This window comes from Ranitomeya imitator, chromosome 4 (assembly GCF_032444005.1).
Source record: "Ranitomeya imitator isolate aRanImi1 chromosome 4, aRanImi1.pri, whole genome shotgun sequence".
In the NCBI taxonomy this organism is placed as follows: domain Eukaryota; kingdom Metazoa; phylum Chordata; class Amphibia; order Anura; family Dendrobatidae; genus Ranitomeya; species Ranitomeya imitator.
This window is the reverse complement of record NC_091285.1, coordinates 383,961,229-383,987,278: the sequence shown is the minus strand read 5'-3', so window position 1 is coordinate 383,987,278 and position 26,050 is coordinate 383,961,229. Positions and strand designations below refer to the sequence as shown.

Genomic DNA, 26,050 nt, shown 5'->3' with positions numbered 1-26,050 from the left:
GACGTTCATCCAAGGAGTCTCCCGGGTGGTCCCTCCCTATAGAATGCCATTGGCTTCATGGGATCTTAAAGGGACTCTGTCACCTGAATTTGGCGGGACTGGTTTTGGTCATATGGGCGGAGTTTTCGGGTGTTTGATTCACCCTTTCCTTACCCGATGGCTGCATGCTGGCCGCAATATTGGATTGAAATTCATTCTCTGTCCTCCATAGTACAAGGCAAGATTGTACTATGGAGGACAGAGAATGAACTTCAATCCAAAATTGCGGCCAGCATGCAGCCAGCGGGTAAGGAATGGGTGAATCAAACACCCGAAAACTCCGCCCATATGACCCAAAACCAGTCCCGCCAAATTCAGGTGACCGGTTCCCTTTAACTTGGTTCTCGGAGTTCTTCAGGTGGCCTCTTTCGAACCATTGCAGGACATCTCTCTCACCCTCCTTTCATGGAAGGTGGTCTTTCTAGTGGTGATTACGTCAATCAGGCGAGTCTCTGAGTTGGCGGCTCTCTCTTGCTGACCCCCTTTTCTTATTTTTCACCCAAAGTTTTGAGGACTTCTCATTCTTTCCTACCTAAAGTCGTTTCCTCTTTTCACCTAAATAAGGACATTGTCTTGCCGTCATTCTGTCCAGCACCAACCCATCGTATCAAGATAGCTCTCCATACTCTTGATGTAGTTATGGCTCTTCGGCGGTACATAGCTCGGACGGCTCCCTTCAGTAAGTCGGACGTCCTCTTCGTGCTTCCGGAGGGACATAGGAAAGGTCTAGCTGCCTCAAAGGCCACTCTAGCCAGGTGGATTCGCTCCACTATCCAGGAATCCTACCGCGTCAAAAACATCACTGTCCCAGCAGGGATTAAGGTGCATTCGACTCAGTTGGTCGGTGCCTCTTGGGCCATTCGGCACCAGGCGTCAGGACTTGGTCCAGTCTGCATGCTTTTACGAAGCACTATCACGTTCATACCCAGGCTTCGGCAGACGCTGCCCTTGGCAGGCGCATTCTGCAGACAGTGGTACCTCAGTAAGCCAGTGGTACATGAGGTTTTAGCAATGCAATTGCTCGCCACCCATGGACTGCTTTAGGACGTCCCATGGTCCTGTGTCCCCTAATGAGGCATAGAAGAAAAGGAGATTTTTGTGTACTCACCGTAAAATCTTTTTCTCCGAGCCAATTATTGGGGGACACAGCACCCACCCTGTTAGCCTATTGGCTTGTTGTTGTTGTTGTTTGTTCCTCAGTTTTTACATAGTTTACTTTTCTTGGTTTTCTTATACTCCTACTGCTTTACTACCGAACTGGGTCATTACTGGCCAGTCAAAGGGTGTATACTGCAGAGGTGGAGTTAATTCTTTGTGTTTACTTAGTGTCCTCCTAGTGGCAAGCAGCATAACACCCATGGTCCTGTGTCCGCCAATGATTGACTCGGAGAAAAAGATTTTACGGTGAGTACACAAAAATCTTTTTTTTTTTCTACACAACTTTATTATACCTGGAATTTGTTTGATCTCATAAATTAGTGATATTTAGACCTGTCCTGGAGTCTAAGACCTTAAAAGGGTTAATCCACTTGACGTTGGCGGTTTTCTGGGTTATTAGAATGAGACTCGTGCACTATGATGATGCAGATGTGAGTACTGCCGCATAACCTTTAACCGAGTGCTGATTAATATGTTTGCATAGAAGTATCTGTCATGGCATAGATTGGTTCAAATTTCAGCATGCAGAGAATACTAGAATAAGTATTGGGACTAATAATAAAGCGAGATTAAAAAAAAAATAAAAAAATTTCATCAGCCCATGGTACATGAGAAATTCTGTAGCATAGTAGATGGGTTACAAGGATAAACTCAAGGCCGGTTTCTCAGTGAACAAAAGCGATACCATCTGCTGCTTCAAAAATAAAAACATGTATTTAGAAGAAAAAAATTCGCTACTATACAGGTCCTTCTCAAAAAATTAGCATATAGTGTTAAATTTCATTATTTACCATAATGTAATGATTACAATTAAACTTTCATATATTATAGATTCATTATCCACCAACTGAAATTTGTCAGGTCTTTTATTGTTTTAATACTGATGATTTTGGCATACAACTCCTGATAACCCAAAAAACCTGTCTCAATAAATTAGCATATCAAGAAAAGGTTCTCTAAACGACCTATTACCCTAATCTTCTGAATCAACTAATTAACTCTAAACACATGCAAAAGATACCTGAGGCTTTTATAAACTCCCTGCCTGGTTCATTACTCAAAACCCCCATCATGGGTAAGACTAGCGACCTGACAGATGTCAAGAAGGCCATCATTGACACCCTCAAGCAAGAGGGTAAGACACAGAAAGAAATTTCTCAACAAATAGGCTGTTCCCAGAGTGCTGTATCAAGGCACCTCAATGGTAAGTCTGTTGGAAGGAAACAATGTGGCAGAAAACGCTGTACAACGAGAAGAGGAGACCGGACCCTGAGGAAGATTGTGGAGAAAGACCGATTCCAGACCTTGGGGAACCTGAGGAAGCAGTGGACTGAGTCTGGTGTGGAAACATCCAGAGCCACCGTGCACAGGCGTGTGCAGGAAATGGGCTACAGGTGCCGCATTCCCCAGGTAAAGCCACTTTTGAGCTACAGAGAAGCAGCACTGGACTGTTGCTAAGTGGTCCCAAGTACTTTTTTCTGATGAAAGCAAATTTTGCATGTCATTCGGAAATCAAGATGCCAGAGTCTGGAGGAAGACTGGGGAGAAGGAAATGCCAAAATGCCTGAAGTCCAGTGTCAAGTACCCACAGTCAGTGATGGTGTGGGGTGCCATGTCAGCTGCTGGTGTTGGTCCACTGTGTTTCATCAAGGGCAGGGTCAATGCAGCTAGCTATCAGGAGATTTTGGAGCACTTCATGCTTCCATCGGCTGAAATGCTTTATGGAGATGAAGATTTCATTTTTCAGCATGACCTGGCACCTGCTCACAGTGCCAAAACCACTGGTAAATGGTTTACTGACCATGGTATTACTGTGCTCAATTGGCCTGCCAACTCTCCTGACCTGAACCCCATAGAGAATCTGTGGGATATTGTGAAGAGAAAGTTGAGAGATGCAAGAGCCAACACTCTGGATGAGCTTAAGGCCGCTATTGAAGCATCCTGGGCCTCCATAACATCTCAGCAGTGTCACAGGCTGATTGCCTCCATGCCACGCCGCATTGAAGCAGTCATTTCTGCCAAAGGATTCCCGACCAAGTATTGAGTGCATAACTGAACATTATTATTTGTTGGTTTTTTTGTTTGTTATTAAAAAACACTTTTATTTGATTGGATGGGTGAAATATGCTAATTTATTGAGACAGGTTTTTTGGGTTATCAGGACTTGTATGCCAAAATCATCAGTATTAAAACAATAAAAGACCTGACAAATTTCAGTTGGTGGATAATGAATCTATAATATATGAAAGTTTAATTGTAATCATTACATTATGGTAAATAATGAAATTTAACACTATATGCTAATTTTTTGAGAAGGACCTGTATATAGAAATGTACCTCTCTTGTATAAAGATGATGCTCTAGCTAAAATATCGTCTCCTGGCATCAATGTACTGCTTTCAGAGCTATGACATTGGGCAACCTCCTGTCACTTGGCCACTTTTTTTTTTTTTTTTTTTTTTTTTTTAGCTGTGACAAGGGAGTTTTCTCAACTTGGATATCTTATGAATTTTTTTTGTTTGTATGTACAGTACAGACCAAAAGTTTGGACACACCTTCTCATTTAAAGATTTTTCTGTATTTTCATGACTGAAAATTGTATATTCACACTGAAGGCATCAAAACTATGAATTAACACATGTGGAATTCTATACTTAACAAAAAAGTGTGAAACAACTGAAATTATGTCTTATATTCTAGGTTCTTCAAAGTAGCCACCTTTTGCTTTGATAACTGCTTTGCTCACTCTTGGCATTCTCTTGATGAGCTTGATGAGGTAGTCACCAGGAATGGTCTTCCAACAATCTTGAAGGAGTTCCCAGAGATGCTTAGCACTTGTTGGCCCTTTCGCTCTGCGGTCCAGCTCACCCCAAACCATCTCGATTGGGTTCAGGTCTGGTGACTGTGGAGGCCAGGTCATCTGGCATAGCACCCCATCACTCTCCTTCTTGACATTAGCCCTTACACAGCCTGGAGGTGTGTTTGGGGTCATTGTCCTGATAAAAAGTAAAAATATATGATGGTCCAACTAAACGCAAACCGGATGGAATAGGATGCCGCTGCAAGATGCTGTAGTAGCCATGCTGGTTCAGTATGCCTTCAATTTTTGAATAAATCTCCAACAGTGTCACTAGCAAAACACCCCCACACCATCACACCTCGTCCTCCATGCTTCACGGTGGGAACCAGGCATGTAGAGTCCATCCGTTCACCTTTTCTACGTCTCACAAAGACACGGTGGTTGGAACCAAAGATCTCAAATTTGGACTCATCAGACCAAAGCACAGATTTCCACTGGTCTAATGTCCATTCCTTGGGTTCTTTAGCCCAAACAAGTCTCTTCTGCTTGTTGCCTGTCCATAGCAGTGGTTTCCTAGCAGCTATTTTACCATGAAGGCCTGCTGCACAAAGTCTCCTCTTAACAGTTGGTGTTGAGTTGTGTCTGCTGCTAGAACTGTGTGTCATTGACCTGGTCTCTAATCTGAGCTGCTGTTAACCCCTTCCCGACCTTTGACGCCACGTAGGCGTCATGAAAGTCGGTGCCATTCCGACCCATGACGCCTATGCGGCGTCATGGAAAGATCGCGTCCCTGCAGATCGGGTGAAAGGGTTAACTCCCATTTCACCCGATCTGCAGGGACAGGGGGAGTGGTAGTTTAGCCCAGGGGGGGTGGCTTCACCCCCTCGTGGCTACGATCGCTCTGATTGGCTGTTGAAAGTGAAACTGCCAATCAGAGCGATTTGTAATATTTCACCCATTATAACGGGTGAAATATTACAATCCAGCCATGGCCGATGCTGAAATATCATCGGCCATGGCTGGAAATACTAGTGTGCCCCCACCCCACCCCTCCGATCGCCCCCCCCAGCCCTCCGATCTGGCCGGTACACTGCTCCGGCTCCCCTCCGTCCAGTGCTCCGCTCCCCCCCGTGCTCTTGTCCGCTCCCCCCGTGCTCCAATCACCCCCCCGTGCTCCAATCACCCCCCCTGCACTCCGATCCACACACCCCCCCCCCCCCGGTGCTCCGTTCCACCCCCCCGTGCTCCATTCCAGCCCCCCCGTGCTCCGTTCCACGCCCCCCGTGCTCCGTTCCACCCCTCCCGCACTCCGATTCCCCCCCCCCCCCCGTGGTCCCCCCCCCCCACCCCTTCATACTTACCGATCCAGCCGGGGTCCCGTCCGTCTTCTCCCTGGGCGCCGCCATCTTCCAAAATGGCGGGCGCATACGCAGTGCGCCCGCCGAATCTGCCGGCCGGCAGATTCGTTCCAAAGTGCATTTTGATCGCTGAGATAGATTATATCTCAGTGATCAAAATAAAAAAAATAATAAATGACCCCCCCCCCCCCTTTGTCACCCCCATAGGTAGGGACAATAAAAAAATAAAGAAATTTTTTTTTTTCCACTAATGTTAGAATAGGGTTAGGGTTAGGGCTAGGGGTAGGGGTAGGGCTAGGGGTAGGGTTAGGGCTAGGGTTAGGGTTTCGGTATGTGCACACGTATTCTGGTCCTCTGCGGATTTTTCCGCTGCGGATTTGATAAATCCGCAGTGCTAAACCGCTGCGGATTTATGGCGGATTTACCGCGGTTTTTCTGCGCATTTCACTGCGGTTTTACAACTGCGATTTTCTATTTGAGCAGTTGTAAAACCGCTGCGGAATCCGCACAAAGAAGTGACATGCTGCGGAATGTAAACCGCTGCGTTTCCGTGCAGTTTTTCCGCAGCATGGGCACAGCGATTTTTGTTTCCCGTAGGTTTACATTGAACTGTAAACTCATGGGAAACTGCTGCGGATCCGCAGCGTTTTCCGCAGCGTGTGCACATACCTTTAGAATTAGGCTATGTGCACACGGTGCGGATTTGGCTGCGGATTCGCAGCAGTGTTCCATCAGGTTTACAGTACCATGTAAACATATGGAAACCAAATCCGCTGTGCCCATGGTGCAGAAAATACCACGCGGAAACGCTGCGTTGTATTTTCCGCAGCATGTCAATTCTTTGTGCGGATTCCGCAGCGTTTTACACCTGTTCCTCAATAGGAATCCGCAGGTGAAATCCGCACAAAAAACACTGGAAATCCGCGGAAAATCCGCAGGTAAAACGCAATGCCTTTTACCCGCGGATTTTTCAAAAATGGTGCGAAAATATCTCACACGAATCCGCAACGTGGGCACATAGCCTTAGGGTTAGGGTTGGAATTAGGGTTGTGGTTATGGTTAGGGGTGTGTTGGGGTTAGGGTTGTGGTTAGGGGTGTGTTGCGGTTAGGGTTGTGTTTAGGGTTATGGCTACAGTTGGGATTAGGGTTAGGGGTGTGTTGGGGTTAGTGTTGGAGGTAGAATTGAGGGGTTACCACTGTTTAGGCACATCAGGGGTCTCCAAACGCAACATGGCGCCACCATTGATTCCAGCCAATCTCGTATTCAAAAAGTCAAATGGTGCTCCCTCACTTCCGAGCCCTGACGTGTGCCCAAACAGTGGTTTACCCCCACATATGGGGTACCAGCATACTCAGGACAAACTGCGCAACAATTACTGGGGTCCAATTTCTCCTGTTACCCTTGTGAATCAAAAAAAATGCTTGCTAAAACATAATTTTTGAGGAAAGAAAAATTATTTTTTATTTTCACGGCTCTGCGTTGTAAACGTCTGTGAAGCACTTGGGGGTTCAAAGTGCTCACCACATATCTAGATAAGTTCCTTGGGGGTCTAATTTCTAAAATGGGGTCACTTGTGGGGGTTTCTACTGTTTAGGCACACCAGGGGCTCTGCAAACGCAACGTGACACCCGCAGACCATTCCATCAAAGTCTGCATTTCAAAAGTCACTACTTCCCTTCTGAGCCCCGACGTGTGCCCAAACAGTGGTTTACCCCCACTCATGGGGTATCAGCGTACTCAGGAGAAACTGGACAACAACTTTTGGGGTCCAATTTCTCCTGTAACCCTTGGGAAAATAAAAAATTCTGGGCTAAATAATTATTTTTGAGGAAAGAAAACGTATTTATTATTTTCACGGCTCTGCATTATAAACTTCTATGAAGCACTTGGGGGTTCAAAGTGCTCACCACACATCTAGATAAGTTCCTTTCGGGGTCTAGTTTCCAAAATGGGGTCATTTGTGGGGTGTTTCTACTGTTTAGGCACATCAGGGGCTCTGCAAACGCAACGTGACGCCCGCAGAGCATTCCATCAAAGTCTGCATTTTAAAACGTCACTACTTCAATTCCAAGCCCCGGCATGTGCCCAAACAGTAGTTTACCCCCACATATGGGGTATCACCATACTCAGGAGAAACTGGACAACAAATATTGGGGTCAAATTTCTCCTGTTACCCTTGGGAAAATTAAAAAATTCTGGGCTAAATAATTATTTTTGAGGAAAGAAAACGTATTTATTATTTTCACGGCTCTGCATTATAAACTTCTATGAAGCGCTTGGGGGTTCAAAGTGCTCACCACACATCTAGATAAGTTCCTTTCGGGGTCTAGTTTCCAAAATGCGGTCACTTGTGGGGGGTTTCTACTGGTAAGCCACATCAGGGGCTCTGCAAACGCAACGTGACGCCCACAGAGCATTCCATCAAAGTCTGCATTTCAAAACGTCACTACTTCACTTCCGAGCCTCGGCATGTGCCCAAACAGTGGTTTACCCCCACATATGGGGTATCAGCGTACTCAGGAGAAACTGGACAACAACTTTTGGGGTCCAGTTTCTTCTGTAACCCTTGGGAAAATAAAAAATTCTGGGCTAAATAATTATTTTTGAGGAAAGAAAACGTATTTATTATTTTCACGGCTCTGCATTATAAACTTCTATGAAGCACTTGGGGGTTCAAAGTGCTCACCACACATCTAGATAAGTTCCTTTTGGGGTCTAGTTTCCAAAATGGGGTCACTTGTGGGGGGTTTCTACTGTTAAGCCACATCAGGGGCTCTGCAAACGCAACGTGACGCCCACAGAGCATTCCATCAAAGTCTGCATTTCAAAACGTCACTACTTCACTTCCGAGCCCCGGCATGTGCCCAAACAGTGATTTACCCCCACATATGGGGTATCAGCGTACTCAGGAGAAACTGGACAACAACTTTTGGGGTCAAATTTCTCCTGTTACCATTGGGAAAATAAAAAATTGCAGGCTAAAAGATCATTTTTGAGAAAATAATTTTTTTTTTTTTTTCATGGCTCTGCGTTATAAACTTCTGTGAAGCACTTGGGGGTTCAAAGTCCTCACCACACATCTAGATTAGTTCCTTTGGGGGTCTAGTTTCCAAAATGGTGTCATTTCTGGGGGATCTCCAATGTTTAGGCACACAGGGGCTCTCCAAACGTGACATGGTGTCCGCTAATGATTGGAGCTAATTTTCCATTTAAAAAGCCAAATGGCGTGCCATCCCTTCCGAGCCCTGCCGTGCGCCCAAACAGTGGTTTACCCCCACATATTGGGTATCTGCGTACTCAGGACAAACAGGACAACAATTTCTCCTATTATCCTTGGCAAAATAGGAAATTCCAGGCTAAAAAATCATTTTTGAGGAAAGAAAAATTATTTTTTATTTTCATGGCTCTGCGTTATAAACTTCTGTGAAGCACCTGGGGGTTTAAAGTGCTCAATATGCATCTAGATAAGTTCCTTGGGGGGTCTAGTTTCCAAAATGGGGTCACTTGTGGGGGAGCTCCAATGTTTAGGCACACAGGGGCTCTCCAAACGCGACATGGTGTCCGCTAACAATTGGAGCTAATTTTCCATTCAAAAAGTCAAATGGCGCGCCTTCCCTTCCGAGCCCTGCCGAGTGCCCAAACAGTGGTTTACCCCCACATATGAGGTATCGACGTACTCGGGAGAAATTGCCCAACAAATTTTATGATCCATTTTACCCTACTGCCCATGTGAAAATGAAAAAATTGAGGCGAAAAGAATTTTTTTGTGAAAAAAAAGTACTTTTTCATTTTTACAGATCAATTTGTGAAGCACCTGAGGGTTTAAAGTGCTCACTAGGCATCTAAATAAGTTCCTTGGGGGGTCTAGTTTCCAAAATGGGGTCACTTGTGGGGGAGCGCCAATGTTTAGGCACACAGGAGCTCTCCAAACGCGACATGGTGTCCGCTAACGATGGAAATAATTTTTCATTCAAAAAGTCAAATGGCGCTCCTTCCCTTCCGAGCCTTACCATGTGCCCAAACAGTGGTTTACCCCCACATGTGAGGTATTGGTGTACTCAGGAGAAATTGCCCAACACATTTTAGGATCCATTTTATCCTGTTGCCCATGTGAAAATGAAAAAATTGAGGCTAAAAGAATTTTTTTGTGAAAAAAAAAGTACTTTTTCATTTTTACGGATTAATTTGTGAAGCACCTGGGGGTTCAAAGTGCTCACTATGCATCTAGATAAGTTCCTTGGGGCGTCTAGTTTCCAAAATGGGGTCACTTGTGGGGGAGCTCCAATTTTTAGGCACACGGGGGCTCTCCAAACGTGACATGGTGTCCGCTAAAGAGTGGAGCCAATTTTTGATTCAAAAAGTCAAATGGCGCTCCTTCCCTTCCAAGCCCTGCCGTGCGCCCAAACAGTGGTTTACCCCCACATATGAGGTATCAGCGTACTCAGGACAAATTGGACAACAACTTTCGTGGTTCAGTTTCTCCTTTTACCATTGGGAAAATAAAAAAAATTGTTGCTAAAAGATAATTTTTGTGACTAAAAAGTTAAATGTTCATTTTTTCCTTCCATGTTGCTTCTGCTGCTGTGAAGCACCTGAAGGGTTAATAAACTTCTTGAATGTGGTTTTGTGCACCTTGAGGGGTGCAGTTTTTAGAATGGTGTCACTTTTGGGTATTTTCAGCCATATAGACCCCTCAAACTGACTTCAAATGTGAGGTGGTCCCTAAAAAAAATGGTTTTGTAAATTTCGTTGTAAAAATGACAAATCGCTGGTCAAATTTTAACCCTTATAACTTCCTAACAAAAAAAAATTTTGTTTCCAAAATTGTGCTGATGTAAAGTAAACATGTGGGAAATGTTATTTATTAACTATTTTGTGTCACATATCTCTCTGGTTTAACAGAATAAAAATTCAAAATGTGAAAATTGCGAAATTTTCAAAATTTTCGCCAAATTTCCGTTTTTATCACAAATAAACGCAGAATTTATTGACCTAAATTTACCACTAACATGAAGCCCAATATGTCACGAAAAAACAATCTCAGAACCGCTAGGATCCGTTGAAGCGTTCCTGAGTTATTACCTCATAAAGGGACACTGGTCAGAATTGCAAAAAACGGCAAGGTCTTTAAGGTCAAAATAGGCTGGGTCATGAAGGGGTTAACCTGCGACTTCTGAGGCTGGTGACTCGGATAAACCTATCCTCAGAAGCAGAGGTGACTCTTGGTCTTCCTTTCCTGGGGCGGTCCTCATGTGAGCCAGTTTCTTTGTAGCGCTTGATGGTTTTTGCCACTGCACTTGGGGACGCTTTCAAAGTTTTCCCAATTTTTCGGACTGACTGACCTTCTTTTCTTAAAGTAATGATGGCCACTCGTTTTTCTTTACTTAGAATTTGTATTATGGCAAGAAAAAAGCAGCTAACAGTCTATTCAGTAGCTGTGTATCCACCAGACTTCTGCACAACACAACTGATGGTCCCATTCCCATTAATAAGGCAAAGAAATCCCACTTATTAAACCTGACAGGGCACACCTGTGAAGTGAAAACCATTTCTGGTGACTACCTCTTGAAGCTCATCAAGAGAATGCCAAGAGTGGGCAAAGCAGTCATCAAAGCAAAAGGTGGCTACTTTGAAAAACCTAGAATATAAGACATAATTTCAGTTGTTTCACACTTTTTTGTTAAGTATATAATTCCACATGTGTTAATTCATAGTTTTGATGCCTTCAGTGTGAATGTACAATTTTCATAGTCATGAAAATACAGAAAAATCTTTAAATGAGGGTGTGTCCAAACTTTTGGTCTGTACTGTATGTATGTAGTATGCAAGCATGAAAAAACCTTTTTCTTTTTGTCCACTGAAAACGGCTGTACTGGTAATATAAAATCTTAATTGTAACACATTACATATTGTGATAGACAACTTTTGCTTTCCACAATGTATAAAACATGTGAATTACACCACATGCAAGTTTAAGACAAGAATTGCAGAACATACTGTTGCTGCTATTCCACACCTTCTACAAATAACGGTCCTTGTCAGGTGTTTCACGCCATTTTCTTGAGGAACATCAGAGCGATACTATATTGCTAATTTTATATGGTATTGAAAGGATTAACAGTCCCACATGAGGTGGGTCTGGCTAAGTTACTGCTATCTCTTCAAAATTATTGGATTCTATTCCTTTTTACCCATTTTCTAAAAGGTCATTGTGAAAATGATCCTATTCAATTGCATTTAAATAGTGTATCACATTTATTTATGATTACTTTTTCATTTTTGTACTTTTATTGTGCTGAGGTTCTTTGTTGGGGGAGCGAGTGTTTTTGTATCCAATCATTTCTGCGATAAGCATATCTAGGACATCATCATGATTAAGAGCCCCATTTAATGTTCAAAACACACAGAGTAGGTGTCTTTTAAAGAAATTCATTGTATTTATGCAGAGCCCATTTTAATGTTTTTTTTCAATAAATTTTGTTTCATTTTTGATGCCTCGGATTCTGGATTACTCCACTTTCTCTTTCGTCTATTAATAAAGCTGGCTGATGTCTGCAAAGCACAGCGGTAATTAGTGCGCTATATATAGGCGTAAAATAAATGAGTGATTAATGTATTTGTTTGTTTTAAAAAGAACGATTGTGAATACTGTCAGTACCATGTACAAGCCCAGTACAAGAAGGTGAGCGCCAAACGAGCAGATCTGCAATCCAGTTATTCTGGTCATGTTCCAAAGAAGATGGCAAGGAGAGGAAGCGGCCTGAAAGAGAGACTGTGCCAGGATGGGTTTCACTACGGAGGTGTATCATCTATGGCATATGCTGCTTCTATGTGAGTATTGCACTTCTTCGTTTTTCATCCGCAACTCTTATTTCCAAATTGGTGAACTGTATGTCTAGTAAAGCAGGTATATGTTTCCTGTATTAAATAACTGCGGCATTTTCTATAGTTTACACCTATAGATTTGACAATGTTTAAGAGAAATCTTGATGCAGTAATTTCTATATGAATGCAGTTCATGGAATTAGTTGTCGCATTCATGGAATACGTCGTGTTCAAAAATTAATCCTTATATACCATATTTTTCGGATTAAAAGACGCTCTGGATTATAAAACGCACCCCAAATTTTGAGGAGAAAAATAGGAAAAAAAATTTTTTTTAATAAAATGGTAGCGCTTCTTATAATCCATGCGTCTTATTGCTAACCGGAGGGTGGTGGCTGCTGTGAAACAAAGTCCCAGGGTCGCTGCTGGAGAAGGCAGGAGTGAGGCGATGCTGCAGGCTGGGATGAGGGAGTGTTCCGATGTGCGACGCGCCCCTACGGGTGTCCAGCGCTGCTGCTGGGACTCTGCCGACATTTTGTGAAAGGCCAGAGCCCTCGCAATTCCATGGTTTCCTGTGCGGTGGACTCCGGGAAAAGGGCCGCCGGGGTGACGAGATCTCCATCTGCGAATGTTCCGCCCCCGGTGGCTATTTTCCCGGAGTCCACCACACAGGAAACCCATGGAACTGCGGGGGCTCCAGCCTTTCAGACAATGTCGGCAGAGCCCCCGCAGCTCCGTAGAAACTGCAGCAGCACCGCCGGGCGCCCCCGCAACCCAGCCTGCAGCAACGGTACCGGTAAGGTATATCCGCATTATAAAACACACCCCCATTTTCCCCCCAAATTTGGGGGGCTTATAATCCAAAAAATGCAGTGCGTGTGTATGTATGTATATATATATATATATATATATATATATATATATATATATATATATATATATATATATATATATATATATATATATATATATATATATATATATATATATATATATATATATATTCACTATATAATATAATATATATATATATGTTTTACAGTGCAGCAGCTTCAGCACCAAAGAAAACTGTGCAGACAACACTGTCCAATATGGTGGTGAAAGGAGCAGATGCCATTGCGCTGGAAGCAAGAAAGAAGATGGGTACGTAAACATTGTTTGGGTTTTGTTGATATGACCCCTCAAAACATTTTATAGTAATATTGGCATCTATCTCACTTGCAGAGGCTGCTAGAAAAAGCAGTGTGCAGTGTTCAGATGAGTTTAAAGAGCTGTTGTCTGCACCAACTCCAGGGGCGCTTAATTTAAAGAAACATCTCTCTGGCCTAAGTGCACAAGGTAGGGTCGTTTAAACAATCTTATTTTTTATGCTATAGTTGTTTTTTTAAGTTGAAAATTGTCTAGTCTTTATATCACTTGTTTTCTCCTTCGCCACATTGGGGGACACAGATCCATGGGTGTTATGCTGCTGTCGCTAGGAGGCTGACACTAAGTAGAGACAAAAAAAAGTTAGCTCCTCCCCTGCAGTATACACCCTCATGCTGGCTTCCAGAGACCCAGTTCAAGCTTAGTGTCCGTAGGAGGCACACTGGGTCTGCTATTCAGACCAGAACTTTTTTCTTACCTTTTTGATTTTTTTTTTTACTATTTAACCTTTCTACCCGGACGAAGGGGCGACGGAACCTTTCAAGGCTCCGATCTCCCCGAACCAACAACAGGCGAGTACAGAGAGAGTCGCCTCTCCGTATCCTCTCCTGCAACGTGGGATGCCACTGCCTGAGCTGATTCTACGGGCGACGGGCCCTTTCAAGGCACGGATCTCCCCCCCTCCCTTATCAGGTGAGCACTGGAGTGTCACCTCCACGTATCCTCTTCTGCAGCCAGGGCTATTGCCGGACATCTCGCCCTGCCCACCTGGTCTAACCCTTGGATGTTCAGAGGCACTCTACATTGTGGCGTCCGTGCAGCCCCCACTGCATCACCACTGAAAAGAGCGGATGATGGAAGGAGGCGGACGGTTCCTCTCCACCCCCATTTTAAGGGGATGGTGGATGGAGGCTCCCCCAACCCTGCACCGTCCTATCTACCCCGGGCACAGCTCTGACCTGTGGCATCTGCCATCCCCTTCATATTGGGGTAAGTGCCACCCAGGAGGGGTCGTTTTCTGGCAGGCATAGGAGGGCTCCATAGCGGCAGGGCTCCGCGGCTCTTTCCCGGCGGTCCGCGGGTGCGCGCCGGCCGCAGCCAGAAATTTAGGCTTCGGCCTTCGTGTAGTCCGCATCCCGATAGGCCCCGCCCACCGGTCGCATTATTCCGGGGGCTCCGCCCACAGACCTGGCGCTTCTCGCTCTATGTGAGAATTCCCCCCCCAAATCTCGGCAGCCATTTTCCCTGCACAGCTCCGCTGTTTTCGGCCGCCTTTATTCTGCACGTGTCAAGCCCTGGACACCAGTCTTCTCCCCTACTCTGCGCGCCGCCTCATCTTATTGCGGGGCACAGGACCTGGGTAAAGTGCTTCCCTGCAGCTTTACCCCTCATAGCTTCCACTAGAGCGTTTTTACTTATATTCGGGTACATCATGTCGTAGTCAAGGGCTAAAAAGGCTACAAAGGTTCATGCCACCGTTTTCACTGCGTGTACCACCTGCCAGGCTCCTCTCCCCTGGCCTCAAAGCTCTCCTCTCTGCCCAGCCTGTGATGCCCAATGTGGCCAGGAGCCCTCCGCCGCTACCGACCCCAGTGTATCTAGCCCCCCTGAGTGGGCCGCATCACTGTCACAATCCATGGCTTCGCTGGCCAAAGCGATTGAATCCCTTCATGACCTCTCTGGGGAGCGGGGCACTCGTTTACCTGGGTTAAGAGACCCCTCCCTTACAGGGGAATCATCGACCAGCAGGGGCCGCTCTCACCTGAAGGAGGTATGGACATCCAAAAAACGGATCCGCACTACCTCTCCTGAGCAGTCACCACGCTATTCAGCTCCACTTCTCGCTCACCCTCTCCAGGGGTTCGCAGCGATCATGATTCTGAGTATGAGTCTGAGGCGTCCTTGGACCCGGATTCTCCGGAGTTTCAATCAACTGTGGATTCCCTGATTGAAGCTGTCAATCATGCGCTAAAGGTTGATGATGACCCTAATTCGGCTCCGGATCATGCGTTATCTTTTACAAGAACCAAGCGATCCCATAGGGTGTTCGCCTCGCATCCAGATTTCTTAGATATAGTCCGGCAACACAGGGAGCGACCGGATAAGCGCTTTACGGGTAAAAAGGCCCTGGGATTGAAGTATCCCTTTTCCGCAGATCTTGTCAAAGATTGGACGGAACCTCCAACAGTAGATCTTTCGGTATCGTGTTTTGCTACCAAAACGCTTTTATCTGTACCTGATGGGGCTTCAATTAAAAATGCCACAGAACGCTAGATAGATTCACTGGCTCGCTCAATATATGAAGCCTCAGGTTCCTCTTTATCCCCTTCCTTCGCGGCCGCATGGGTCGCAAAAGCAAAGGTTTTGTGGGCAGATGCCCTTGCAAAATCTATTCAGGACCAGGCTCTTCCGTCTGAGGCGGCGGATCTCGCCAAACAAATCGCCATGGCTGGAGACTATGTGATGTATGCGTCTTTAGACGCAGCAGACTGTGCGGCAGTTGCTGCCTCAAACGCCGTCACCATTAGGAGAGCACTATGGCTTAGACTCCAGTGGCGCGCGGATTGCTCGTCTAAAAAGTCTCCTGATTTCTCTGCCTTTTCAGAGCGGATGTCTGTTTGGAGAAAAATTAGACCAGCTTATTTACGATGCTACAGGAGGGAAAAGCAAATTCCTCCCGCAGCACAGGCCTAAAACTGCTTTTCAGCGTCAGCAACATTTTCGCTTTCGGCCCTTTCGCAGTAGCCTATTCTGGTCCTCCTCCACGGCCTCGTCCAGATCAGAACGATCTCCACGTCCAGACAAAGATCCTCGGCCCTCATACAGGCTGAATCCTTCCTGGCGAGGTAAGCCTAGGCAACCCAGAACCAGGGGATCCAGGCCCTCCAGATTTCCTTCACAATGACTCGGGGAGTCTTCCGGTCGACATGACCAGAGTAGGCGGACGCCTGCTTCTCTTTCAACATGTCTGGCTTTACATCATCCACGACGAATGGGTAAGTGTCTTCTGGTTACAAAATAGATTTCTCCGCCTTCCCTCCGGCACGGTTTTTTCCCTCTTGTCTCCCAAGTTCAGGAGCTCAGTCTCGCGCACTTCACCGCGCCATCGAATCTCTCCGCCAAAACGGAGTCATTATTCTGGTTCCAGAACACGAGAGATTCAGAGGTTTTTACTCAAACCTCTTCGTCGTTCCAAAAAGGACGGAACGTGCGCCCTATTTTGGACCTAAAGCTCCTAAACAAGATTGTAAAGGTCCGGCACTTGAGGATGGAATCCCTCCGGTCGGTCATTTCCTCATTGGAGAGAGGAGAGTTTCTAGCATCAATAGACATCAAAGATGTTTATCTCCATATCCCAGTCTTCCCACCACATCAAAGGTTCCTGCGCTTTGTCATGCAGGAGGACCATTTTCAATTCACGGCCTTACCCTTCGGCCTTGCCACCGCGCCCAGGGTATTCACAAAGGTCATGGCCATTCTTCACTCCCGAGGAGTGGTCGTGTTGCCATACTTAGGACGGACCTTTCATCAGGAGGTCGTCTATCATGCCTGCGAAGCAAGTGTCCGCATTACCTTGGATACCCTTTCACGCCTGGGCTGGCTGATCAACTTGGACAAGTCCTCCCCCGTTCCAGCCCGACGGATCGCCTACCTAGGCATGATCCTGGACATGTCCCAGGGGCTGGTCCTGCTTCCTTGGTCCAAGGCCCAAGCGCTTCAGCAGGGAACCCGGACGCTTTGTTGTCCCTTTCCTCATTCCATTCGGTTTGCCATGAGGATCCTGGGAAAAATGATGGCCACAATGGAAGCGGTTCCCTTCGCTCAACTGCATCTCCGCCCCTTACAACAGACTTTGCTGGACAACTGGGACAGGAGTCCCTTATCCCTCGATCAGCCATGTCCTCTGCCCCCGCAGATCAGGCAAGCGCTCAAATGGTGGACTTTGGAATCATCCCTCAGCCAGGGGAGATCCTCTCTCCCAACCCACTGGCTGGTGGTGACTACCGACGCCAGCCTCCTTGGTTGGGGAGCGGTATTTCGCCACGACACTGCCCAGGGGCGTTGGACCATTCGTGAGTCGAGACTTCCGATAAACATCTTGGAGATTCGAGCGATCAGATTTGCCCTGAGACGTTTCCACTTCCTCCTCGCGGGTCACCCAATTTGGATTCAATCAGACAACGTCACAGCTGAGGTGTACATAAACCATCAGGGGGGGACCCGCAGCAGAGCGGCGTTGCGGGATGTCTCCCACATTCTCCGTTGGGCCGAGAACAACCACTCCATCATTTCCGCAGTGCACATTCCAGGCGTCGAGAACTGGGCAGCAGACTTTCTCAGCCGTCAGTGCCTCGCCTCGGGAGAGTGGGAACTCCATCCGGAGGTCTTCCAGCAGATTTGCCTTTGCGTTGATATCCCCATGACATCGGTTCCCCTTCCCGTACGTGTTTGCTCCGCTTCCTTTACTACCGAAGGTAATCTGGAAAATCAAGATGGAAGGGGTTACTTTGATCCTAGTCGCCTCAGATTGGCCTCGCCGCGCGTGGTACGCGGAGCTCGTAGCCGACGTTCCCTGGTGGTTACCAGAACGCCCACATCTGCTTCACCAAGGGCCAATCTACCACCAGAGCTCAGGGGCCCTACGTTTAACGGCTTGGCTGTTGAAACCTGGATCCTAACTCAAGCTGGTTTCTCCCAGCAAGTCATTGCCACCATGATAAGCGCTTGCAAGACATCTTCCGCTCGCATCTACAGTTGTGGCAAAAAGTATTGACACCCCTGCAATTCTGTCAGATAATACTCAGTTTCTTCCTGAAAATGATTGAGAATGAAGCAAAAATCAAAACATTGATAATTTCACACAAAACTCCAAAAATGGGCCAGACAAAAGTATTGGCACCCTCAGCCTAATACTTGGTTGCACAACCTTTAGCCAAAATAACTGCGACCAACCGCTTCCGGTAACCATCAATGAGTTTCTTACAATGCTCTGCTAGAATTTTAGACCATTCTTCTTTGGCAAACTGCTCCAGGTCCCTGATATTTGAAGGGTGCCTTCTCCAAACTGCCATTTTTAGATCTCTTCAGAGGTGTTCTATGGGATTCAGGTCTGGACTCATTGCTGGCCACCTTAGAAGTCTCCAGTGCTTTCTCTCAAACCATTTTCTAGTGCTTTTTGAAGTGTTTTGGGTCATTGTCCTGGTGGAAGTCCCATGACCTCTGAGGGAGACCCAGCTTTCTCACATTGGGCCCTACATTATGCTGCAAAATTTGTTAGTAGTCTTCAGACTTCATAATGCCATGCACACGCTCAAGCAGTCCAGTGCCAGAGGCAGCAAAGCAACCCCAAAACATCAGGGAGCCTCCGCCATGTTTGACTGTAGGGACCGTGTTCTTTTCTTTGCCTCTTTTTTTTTCTCCTGTAAACTCTATGTTGATGCCTTTGCCCAAAAAGCTCTACTTTTGTCTCATCTGACCAGATAACGTTCTTCAAAAACGTTTTAGGCTTTTTCAGGTAAGTTTTGGCAAAATCCAGCCTGGCTTTTTTATGTCTCGGGTAAGAAGTGGAGTCTTCCTGGGTCTCCTACCATACAGTCCCTTTTCATTCAGATGCCGACGGATAATACGGGTTGACACTGTTGTACGCTCGGACTGCAGGGCAGTTTGAACTTGTTTGGATGTTAGTCGAGGTTATTTATCCAACATCCGCACAATCTTGCGTTCAAATCTCCGGTCAATTTTTCTTTTCCGTCCACATCTAGGAAGGTTAGCCACAGTGCCATGGGCTTTAACCCCTTCATGACCTTGGGATTTTTCGTTTTTCCGTGTTCGTTTTTCACTCCCTTCCTTCCCAGAGCCATAACTTTTTAAATTTTCTGTCAATTTGACCATGTGAGGGCTTATTTTTTGCGGGACGAGTTGTACTTTTGAACGACATCATTGGTTTTAGCATGTCGTGTACTAGAAAACGGGGAAAAAATTCCAAGTGCGGTGAAATTGCAAAAAAAAGTGCAATCCCACACTTGTTTTTTGTTTGGCTTTTTTGCTAGGTTCATTACATGCTAAAACTAACCTGCCATTATGATTCTCCAGGTCAGTACGAGTTCATAGACACCTAACATGACTAGGTTATTTTTTATCTAACTGGTGAAAAAAAATTCCAAACTTTGCTAAAAAAAAAAAATTGCGCCATTTTCTGATACTCGTAGCGTCTCCATTTTTCGTTATCTGGGGTCGGTTGAGGGCTTATTTTTTGCGTGCCGAGATGACGTTTTTAATGAAAGCATTTTGGTGCAGATACGTTCTTTTGATCGCCCGTTATTGCATTTTAATGCAATGTCGCGGCGACCTAAAAAACGGAATTCTGGCGTTTTGAATTTTTTTTCTCGCTACGCCGTTTAGCGATCAGGTTAATGCTTTTTTTTAATTGATAGATCGGGCGATTCTGAGCGCGGCGATACCAAATATGTGTAGATTTGATTTTATTTTTTTTTTTATTTATTTTGATTGGGGCGAAAGGGGGGTGATTTAAACTTATTTTTTTATTTTTTTTTCACATTTTTTTTTAACTTTTTTTTTTTTTTTTTACTTTTGCCATGCTTCAATAGCCTCCATGGGAGGCTAGAAGCAGGCACAACGCGATCGCCTCTGCTACATAGCAGCGATCTGCTGTTCGCTGCTATGTAGCAGAATTGCAGGTGTGCTGTGAGCGCCGACCACAGGGTGGCGCTCACAGCCACCGGTGATCAGTAACCATAGAGGTCTCTAGGACCTCTATGGTTACCATCCTGACGCATCGCCGACCCCCGATCATGTGACGGGGGTCGGCGATGACGTCATTTCCGGCCGCCCGGCCGGAAGCGGTAGTTAAATGCCGCTGTCTGCGTTTGACAGCGGCATTTAACTAGTTAATAGGTGCGGGCAGATCGCGATTCTGCCCGCGCCTATTACGGGCTCATGTCAGCTGTTCAAAACAGCTGACATGTCCCGGCTTTGATGCGGGCTCACTGCGGAGCCCTGCATCAAAGCAGGGGATCTGACCTCGGACGTACTATCCCGTCCAAGGTCAGAAAGGGGTTAAACTTCTTGATGACACTGCGCACGGTAGATACAGGAACATTCAGGTCTTTGGAGATGGACTTGTAGCCTTGAGATTGCTCATGCTTCCTCACAATTTGGTTTCTCAAGGTCCTCAGACAGTTCTTTGGTCTTCTTTTTTTCTCCATGCTCAATGTGGTACACACAAGGACAGAGGTTGAGTCAACTTTAATCCATGTCAACTGGCCGTAAGTGTGGTTTAGTTATTGCCAACACCTGTTAGGTGCCACAGGTAAGTTACAGGTGCTGTTAATTACACAAATTAGAGAAGCATCACATGATTTTTCGAACAGTGCCAATACTTTTATCCACCCCCTTTTTTATGTTTGGTGTGGAATTATATCCAATTTGGCTTTAGGACAATTCTTTTTGTGTTTTTTCATTTAAGACAAATTAAATGAAGACCATAATACGAAAGAATTTGTGTTTGCAATCATTTTCAGGAAGAAACTGAGTATCTGACAGAATTGCAGGTGTGTCAATACTTTTGTCCACAACTGTATCACCGAACCTGGAAAGCCGCCTTCTCATGGTGCAGGCTCCGTGGACGCCCTCCTCGTTTTTTCAATTCCCTCTATTCTGGAATTTCTCCAGTCCGGTTTGGATTCCGGTCTGGCGCACAGTTCCTCAAGGGTCAGATCTCGGCATTATCCGTGTTGTTCCAACGTAAGATTGATGCTAACTTGCATGTCAGGACTTTTGTTCAGTGGGTCTCCCACGTAGTACCCCCCTTTAGAATGCCGTTAGAGACCTGGGATCTCAATTTGGTCTTGAGTGTTCTTCAGCAGTCCCCTTTTGAACTCTGCAAGATGTCTCGCTTATTATTCTCTCCTGGAAGGTCGCCTTCCTTGTAGCAGTAACCTCTATCAGGCGAGTCTGAGTTGGCCACTCTGTCCTGCCGGGCGCCCTTTCTTTCCTTCCACCAGAATAAAGTGGTCCTACGTCTATCTTCGTCTTTTCTTCCCAAGGTGGTTTCATTCTTCCACCTTAATGAAGATATCGTTCTTCCCTCCTTCTCCCCACAGCCAAGACACAGGGTTGAAAAGGCCCTTCACATCTTGGACGTGATGAGGGCCCTCAGGAGGTACATTTCTAGGACTGCCCCCTTCCGCAAATCAGACTCCCTCTTTGTGCTCCCAGAGGGTCATAGAAAGGGTTTAGCCGCTTCTAAAGCCACGATAGCCAGATGGATCCGATCAGCTATTCAAGAATCTTATCGGGTCAGGGGCATACATCCCGGCGGGAATTAGGGCACACTAAACTCGGTCAGTGGGTGCTTCCTGGGCCATTCGGAACCAGGCGTTGGCAGAGCAGGTTTGCAAGGCCGCAACATGGTCCAGCCTGCATACTTTCACGAAGCACTGCAACGTTCACACTCAATCTTCTGCGGAGGCGGCCCTTGGCAGACGTATTCTGCAGGCGGCCGTTGCGCATTTATAGTCAGTTGGTACATAGAGTTATTTGGTTGTATTGTTGCTTTGGGACGTCCCATGGTTCTGTGTCCCCCAATGTGGCGAAGGAGAAATAGGGATTTTTGTGTACTCACCGTAAAATCCTTTTCTCCGAGCCACTCATTGGGGGACACAGCACCCACCCTGTTTGCCTTATGGCTTGTTTCTTTTTTGGTTCTTAACTTACTCTGATATGTTGTACTCTGATATTATGTAAGATGTTGTTAATGATCTCCTACTGCTTTTACACTGAACTGGGTCTCTGGAAGCCAGCATGAGGGTGTATACTGCAGGGGAGGAGCCTACTTTTTTTGTCTCAACTTAAGGTACCTTCACACTAAACGATATCGCTAGCGATCCGTGACGTTGCAGCGTCCTCGCTAGCGATATCGTTCAGTTTGACACGCAGCAGCGATCAGAATCCTGCTGTGATGTCGTTGGTCGGGGCTAGAAGGCCAGAACTTTCTTTGGTCGCTGGCTCTCCCGCTGACATCGCTGAATCGGCGTGTGTGACACCGATTCAGCGATGTCTTCGCTGGTAACCAGGGTAAACATCGGGTTACTAAGCGCAGGGCCGTCCTTAGTAACCCGATGTTTACCCTGGTTACCATCCTAAAAGTAAAAAAAACAAGCGCTTCATACTTACCTTCAGCTGTCTGTCCTCCGGCGCTGTGCTTTCCTGCACTCACTGTGAGCACAGCGGCAGGAAATCAGAGCGGTGACGTCACCGCTCTGCTTTCCGGCCGCTGTGCTCACAGCCAGTACAGAGAAGCACAGCGCCGGGGACAGACAGCAGAAGGTAAGTATGAAGCGTTTGTTTTTTTTACTTTTAGGATGGTAACCAGGGTAAACATCGGGTTACTAAGCGCGGCCCTGCTCTTGGTAACCCGATGGTTACCCGGGGACTTCGGGATCGTTGGTCGCTGGAGAGCTGTCTGTGTGACAGCTCTCCAGCGACCAAACAGCGACGCTGCAGCGATCCGGATCGTTGTCTAGATCGCTGCAGTCGCTTAGTGTGAAGGTACCTTAAGTGTCAGCCTCCTAGCGACAGCAGCATATCACCCATGGTTCTGTGTCCCCCAATGAGTGGCTCTGAGAAAAGGATTTTACGGTGAGTACACAAAAATCCCTATTTATTGTAGGTTCTGCCAAGTCTGTCTCTCCTATTCAATCTATATCGGCATCAGAACTTCTAAAACAACAGAAACAGCAGATGCTGGATGCAAGAAGAAAAAGGACAGAGGAGATCCAGAAAAGGTAAACTGTCATATTTGTATGCAGTTATACAATTTGTATTTAATGCCAATACCTTAATCGTGCCCCAGCCAATAAAAACCGTATTTGCTAAACATAAAAACAAATACTTTTTTTTTCCTTTATCATGTGATGGTGTCCATCAAAGCCATCTACTCCATCACTGCATGGGTTGTCATTGCAGAGCTTCATAGGAGGTCACTAAATTGTAATATTTGCTACAATAAAGAAGTATTGAAGTAAAAAGTGGTCTTTGGTGGAATGACTACATGCTATCACTTAATGTGGAGAGTGATGGGTGACATGCATTGAAAGTCTTAGCTGCCCTGGCCTGTCAGGCCTTCCATAATCACATAAAATACCACCAAAAAGCTAGCTGGAAGTACCAGTTTCTGATATATTTCCTTAATAAAAATTAAAAAAAATTGCAGCTGATCCCAGAGACAGCTAAGTCTCATACAGAATACGGTGAACTAAAAATAATTTATGGTTGATAATGTGAGGATCCCAAACAATTTAATTTGTTTTCTATAAGCCTAAAAGACTCTAGCATTTGTCCACCATTGAGCAGTGGAAGATGTTTAGTGTTGAATGGGCTTATTTTTTTGTTTTTGTAAAAATTCTTGAACTTTTTGTGCCTGTTAAAGAGTGGCATTGGATTCACTGTTGTTCAAAAAGGTTAATCTCGTGTTTACATTTTCTAGATTTCTGGAGAGTACTAGTAAATCCGAGGTATGCAGCACAATTGCCTGCGTAGGACAAACCACCTTTCAATCTCCAAGGCAAGCTTCGGAGTTCCCAGCGGCCCAGAGGTTGTCAACCCCTAAGTTGGCTCGTGGGTTTTCTGAAGGAGAAGATGTTTTGTTTTTTGATTCTTCTTCCTTTCCTCCTGTCTGCAAGAAAAGTCCTTCTTCTGATGCTAAAAAGGTAACCATCACCTTACTCAACAGTTATAAAAAAAAAAAAAATCATTTAATTCTGCTGTGCAGTGTGGTAGCCTAAAGCTTATTTTAATCTAATTATGAAATTATATTTGCTTTATTTTTACTTTTTTTTTCTTTAATAGCTAGCTGCTATACGCAAGTTAAAAGCCAAAGGGCAGTTTCTCGCAAAGGAAGATCCTAATAGTATCAAGAGGAAACGATCCAGCATCACTGATATTGATCAAATGGCTGAGAGAGTGCAGGCAGATGTGCCACCTTCTGAAGGTACTGCTCTACTCTACTACTAAATAAGATACTAAATAAGATCCGTATAAGCTTAAAGCCTAAACTTAGGTTTGTTTGGCCCTCAACAGTGCAAGTTCATTTGTAGGGAAGTAAATCATTCTATTGAGAACAGAAGCTTATATATAAATAGGAAAGTCCTGGTAGCCACAAATGTTGCAAATACTTTGGCATCGAGTAACCTTGGCTCAGTTTAAAACAAAACAAAAAAAATATATATATATATATATGCACCTTTTTAAGGGGATATAAAATACAAATTAAAAGAAAAAGGTAACCGTTTCCTTTATAATTTGTTTCATTATTTTGTTTCAGCATTTATATCAGAACCTACTCATTTGAAGTACAGATATTGGCCGAGAAAGGGTCAGCATCGGTTTCCTGTGACTGTTGTGCTCATTAGTCCAAACTCCTGCAGCAGCAGCTTATCCCCAAGGTTACTGAGACACATGTGCTTTTGCTTGCACCCCAAATGAGTAAACTCTGAACTCAATTAGACTGTGGAACAGCCGAGGGTTTGAATCCACTTGCATGCAATTTTTTTTACAGGGATGAAGAAAAATCTATTAAAATTACTTGCTAAGTTTCATTACTTCCATGCTGCACAAATTACTACAAAAAAAAAGTGTAATTAAATGTTACACTATTCCTGCACGTCTGCTGTTCTTTTCCCTTTGTTTCAGAGCAAACACCCAATGTGTCTTGTTGACAAGGAGGAGCCACTTCTAGAGCTTTCTGTTCAGATGCTTGCATTATGTTGTGTACAGACTGTAGTCGTGAAGTTGTGTGCAATTTCTGCTGGAGTCCCTCTCCTTGGGTTCAATTCAACCTGTGCATGGTATACAATCATCCAAAATGAGAGTCCAAATCACCGCACACTCTTTCAAACAGTAACCATTGTTGACCATGTCATATTCAACTGATTGATCTACACAATTCAGGGTACTACCAGCCCTTTCTTCAGGGCACTATATCATGCCAAACTTTTAGTGCATGCTTTGCTTTTCTGCACAACAATCCATCCCATGTTCAAGAAGATCCAGGCTGTTGGGCATGTCTGTACACTGCCACAATATGTAACGAATACATGTTGTGGGAAGTGGAACAGCAAGGGTGCAAAAACAAATGTGACACAGTAAATAGACACAGCCATTTTCTTTTCAATAAATCTGTTTTCTCAGATCCAATGGAGGACGGAACAACCCACTTTCTCCTTCGCCTCATTGGGGGCCACAGACCATGGGTGTATGCTGCTGCCACTAGGAGGCTGACTCTAAGCAGTACAAAGAAAGTTAGCTCCTCCCATGCAGTATACTAGGACTACTGGACTCGTGACCCCGCCTAGAACTACTGAAAGGAGTCATTTTGACTCCTTGCTTGTTTTCGTTTATTTTTAGAGTTTCATTTGTGGTTATTTATTAATAATTATATTTTTTGTAATGTATTATTATTGTGAGATCCAACAGTAATGCTTTTGATTGTTTTTTTTTTCTGCTTTTCTTATTTTTCTACAGAAAATAACAATAATTATAATAGACGTTTTTCAAACATTTTTTTTTTATTCAAGTGCACACATATAAACAACAACTGAAGAACAAAAAACAGAGAAAATGTAGGTGGAGGAGCATAAAAATGAAAATATGGCGCAGAATTCACCTTCTAAACATTTGGTGTTTCGCATTTTAGGCATTGCC

General features: G+C 45.2%; 1 protein-coding gene across 2 annotated transcripts in view; it reads left to right on the top strand.

The window, feature by feature from the left end:
* Positions 1–26,050, top strand: part of MCM10 (minichromosome maintenance 10 replication initiation factor) — a 130,945-nt gene that overhangs the window by 42,208 nt on the left and 62,687 nt on the right. For both annotated transcript variants that reach the window (XM_069765199.1, XM_069765200.1), the window contains exons 10-15: positions 11,991–12,187; positions 13,224–13,324; positions 13,406–13,519; positions 23,019–23,133; positions 23,835–24,057; positions 24,197–24,338. In XM_069765199.1, coding sequence (XP_069621300.1) covers positions 11,991–12,187; positions 13,224–13,324; positions 13,406–13,519; positions 23,019–23,133; positions 23,835–24,057; positions 24,197–24,338 — 892 coding nt within the window. The remainder of the gene's footprint in view (positions 1–11,990; positions 12,188–13,223; positions 13,325–13,405; positions 13,520–23,018; positions 23,134–23,834; positions 24,058–24,196; positions 24,339–26,050) is intronic.